Source organism: Austrofundulus limnaeus, unplaced genomic scaffold (genome assembly GCF_001266775.1).
Source record: "Austrofundulus limnaeus strain Quisiro unplaced genomic scaffold, Austrofundulus_limnaeus-1.0 Scaffold10, whole genome shotgun sequence".
Lineage (NCBI taxonomy): Eukaryota > Metazoa > Chordata > Actinopteri > Cyprinodontiformes > Rivulidae > Austrofundulus > Austrofundulus limnaeus.
In genome coordinates this window covers 3,821,705-3,825,090 of record NW_013952412.1, presented here as the reverse complement: position 1 = coordinate 3,825,090, position 3,386 = coordinate 3,821,705, and the positions used below count along the sequence as shown (strand labels likewise).

The 3,386-nt window shown below is 41.1% G+C and overlaps 2 protein-coding genes across 5 annotated transcripts in view; one reads left to right on the top strand and one right to left on the bottom strand.

The window, feature by feature from the left end:
• Positions 1-523: 523 nt before the first annotated feature.
• wt1b (WT1 transcription factor b) overlaps positions 524-3,386 on the top strand; it is a 10,571-nt gene continuing 7,708 nt past the window's right edge. For 2 of the 4 annotated variants that reach the window (XM_014001875.1, XM_014001874.1), the window contains exons 1-2: positions 524-1,497; positions 2,721-2,843. In XM_014001875.1, the coding sequence (XP_013857329.1) occupies positions 1,086-1,497; positions 2,721-2,843 (535 nt within the window). In that variant the 5' untranslated portion in view covers positions 524-1,085. The remainder of the gene's footprint in view (positions 1,498-2,720; positions 2,844-3,386) is intronic. The other 2 variants (XM_014001872.1, XM_014001873.1) reach the window with 2 other exon arrangements.
• Positions 1,412-3,386, bottom strand: part of elp4 (elongator acetyltransferase complex subunit 4) — a 102,741-nt gene continuing 100,766 nt past the window's right edge. The window contains exon 10 of the mRNA XM_014001879.1: positions 1,412-1,707. Coding sequence (XP_013857333.1) covers positions 1,699-1,707 — 9 coding nt within the window. The 3' untranslated portion in view covers positions 1,412-1,698. The remainder of the gene's footprint in view (positions 1,708-3,386) is intronic.

Sequence of the window (3,386 nt, the reverse complement as noted above, 5' to 3'; positions counted from 1 at the left end):
CACACACACACACACACACACACACACACACACACACACACACACACACACTGTCCTCTACTAATAGTTCTCTTTTTGTGTGATGTGGCTTCAATCCAAGGTTGTGCATTTAGAGAGCTCCTTTTGACAAAATTATCGAAAAATGAAAAAATTAGGAGCACGTCGTCATGTTTCACAGCTTCACAGGTTGAGTTTTAATACTTATTTTCATTTCAAGAACCTTTGCTTGTTGTTTCCAGCGAAATTTAAGAATTGCACGTAAAAATTTCACATGTAAAACTACACACACCCACATTTTCAAAACTGAAACACAAAGCTAACCTTATCAGAACAGATGTTTTTTTTGTATCGTCTGACTAATTTTTCACATTTTTTTCTTGTGTGTTAGTTTTTGGGGTTTTCCAGAATAAACTTTAAATTTTCTCTTGAGTTTGAATGTGTTTCATTCAAACATAAGCATTCACAAAAAAATTACATTTTTCACATCAGAGTATTTATTTTGAAAATTCTATACAAATTCATTGAAACACRCTGAACAATGTGTGCAAACGTAAAGAGATAATAACAGACGCTGTCCTTAATACACTCACAGGGGTGACATAAACTACAAACAATGAGCTGAACAGCAACGGCCTCCAAAGTAAAATGTGACGCTGTCGTCAGAATGTGCTCAGATGCGCTGTCTTTGGGCCAAAGCGAAGATGAGACATCCTCTTCTGTCTCGCTCCTCCCCCTCTTCAGAGTTCTGCAGTATTTCAGTCTTCAGGAGAACAAGGAAAACCAGATAATGTAGGGACTGAGCAACCACAACCTTTCAGACCCACACKTCTACCCTCTGCAGGTACACAGCGAGCTTGAAATTTGGCATCCAGACTGCAGTTATTGGTCGGTTCGTTTCATTCTTCACTCCGTCCTGATGAGGAGCGAAGATGACTTCTGTGGCGTTTTCTGAGAAMGTTTYRAAGCCTTCTTGCCTCCACGCTTTTTATTTCTTCTCTTATTGTTAGGACTTTGTTATCCTGTATTTATTTATTGATTGATTTTGACCGGACTCCAGTGAGGACTTTCCTAGCCTGTGTTCACTCATGTTGACTGAACAGTGTGGAGCCATGTCACTGGGGTCAGATGTTTGTGACCTGACCTTCCTGCCGCCAGCGCCCTCTGTGCCGTCCCTGCCAGGAGCTGTTGGTGGCTGTGGGATGTCTGTTGGCAGTGGTCCGTGGACCCAGCTGCTGGACCTCCACCCCAGCTCTCCCTACAGCTCCCTGAACTCCCACCACTCCCTCATAAAGCAGGAGCCGAGCTGGGGGACCACAGACCCAACGGAGGACCCTCACTGCGGGGCCTTTACCGTGCACTTCTCCAGCCAGCTAACGGGCTCAGGCCCCTGTCGGGTCGGTCCCTTTGGGGAACCGGCTGCGGGTCAAACAAGGATGTTTGCCAGCGGAGCCTACCTGCCCGGCTGTGTGGACAGCRCCCCTGCACCCAGGAACCAAGGTGAGCCTCTCGATGACCACTTCCACTTCAGTTTGCTGTCAAATTAGAAMAACAACAAAAAGAACTATCATATTTGCAAGCCAGAAACACTTTACACTTTTTGTACCTTTATCTTTCAACATGTCAGTCATTTTGAGTTGGAGCAGGAGGACTCTGAACCAGAACCAGAATCCAACAGTCTTGGATTTAGTGAACTCTGTATCAGGAAAACTGAGGATAATAACAAAAACAGTGCAAGTGTAATTAAAAAGGGAACCTCCTGACCTTTTCTGCTGTGAACAACAAAATGTGTTTGAAAAAGAAAGGTCAAAGGGTCAAACATCTACTGGTTCACAAAATCTTTTCATTATTCATAACTTTTAAATTAATTTGTGAAACTCAAAGTCAGATTAAAAACTTTGGACTACATCTGTAAACCACAACAGTCCAGAGAAAGTTAATGTGTTATTTGGAATTAAGTCTTAAGTAAAACACGTGACCTGTGTACATTTAGTTTCATTAGTTTATAGATTTAAACCTTCTTACATCTGATGTGTGTGCACAGCAGTATTCTGTTTGCACTTTGGAAAGTTGTGTTCGTTGAAGTAATAAGATWGAAAAATAGATTTGAGATTAAGCAAGAGTTTCAGATTTTATGAGTCATTTCTCTGCAAAGCATTTTAACTTCCAGCTTAGGCCTGACTCAGAACGTCAAGCACAGTTTGTGTGAATTGACAAGCTCRTGTTAGTTTTTTTTTTTAAATCACTCTTCTGCTTTATAAGCTGTGCTGCAGTAGAATGCTCTAAAAAAATACCATTTATTAAGGTTACCAGCTGCGTTTAAATTTAAATTCATACAAGTCCTGATCATTTCTCTTCAAAGATTTTTTTTTAATGGAGCTTCTTTAACAGTAGTTCATTCTTGGTCTGTCTCTTGTGTGTCCGCCAATTTTCTTTTTCCAGCCGCCATAAATATTACAACCACAAGGCCGATGATAGAAGAGAGGAAAAAGGACTATGTTATAAGGAAAGACGATTTTTTTTGTCACGTGATAAATGTCTCTCCGTGGTAACGCTGCCAGGAAGTATAAGAGTTACTACGAGGGGCAACATGCAGAACTGACCAAATACTGCAGATTTTGCAAGCTTCTAAATGTTAACATCATTTGTGAGCTCTGTAATGACTCAGCCAGGAAGGAGGACGCATTTGTTTCCATTACTTGTCTTGTTGTTTTTCCTCTCAGGTTATGGAGCTGTGGGTTTCGACAGCAACCCCAGTTATGGTCACACGCCATCCCACCACACCCCCCAGCTCTCCAGCTTGTCCTTCAAGCATGAGGACACGCTGTCGCCGACGAACAACATAGGTAGAACCGATGCCTGGTGTCCAACCGGACTGGGACGTTGTTGTGTCTCAGCAAWTAGGAACCTGTCGATTTTCACATCATACCACCCATCGCTGATTTCCCCCCGCCTCAGATTTTTTTTTATTTCTGTCCGCAGACACATTTATATGTACGGCCATACACAAACACACMATCCCTTAATGGAAATGAGTAAATTATAACTTTAGGAAATGGCTGTATGTGGCTCTGTTGAAATGTCAAATAGTGTCTGGGGACCAGTATACTATATGAGCGTGAAAAGCACCAGTGTTTCCTACTGACCGCCTTAGAATGTGTGGCATTAAAATTAACTATTATTTGCTTTTGCTATATGTTTTAGTGGGTGACTGTGTCCCCCCAAAAACATAAAATTTACATTAACATAAAAGAAACACAATGAAGATATTTTAACACTAATAGAAACTCAGGTATTTTCTAGGGCTGTTAAATGATTAAAATCTTTAATCTATTAATTCCAAGGTAGCTGTGAATAATCACGATTAATCACGATTAATCTAACTTTTT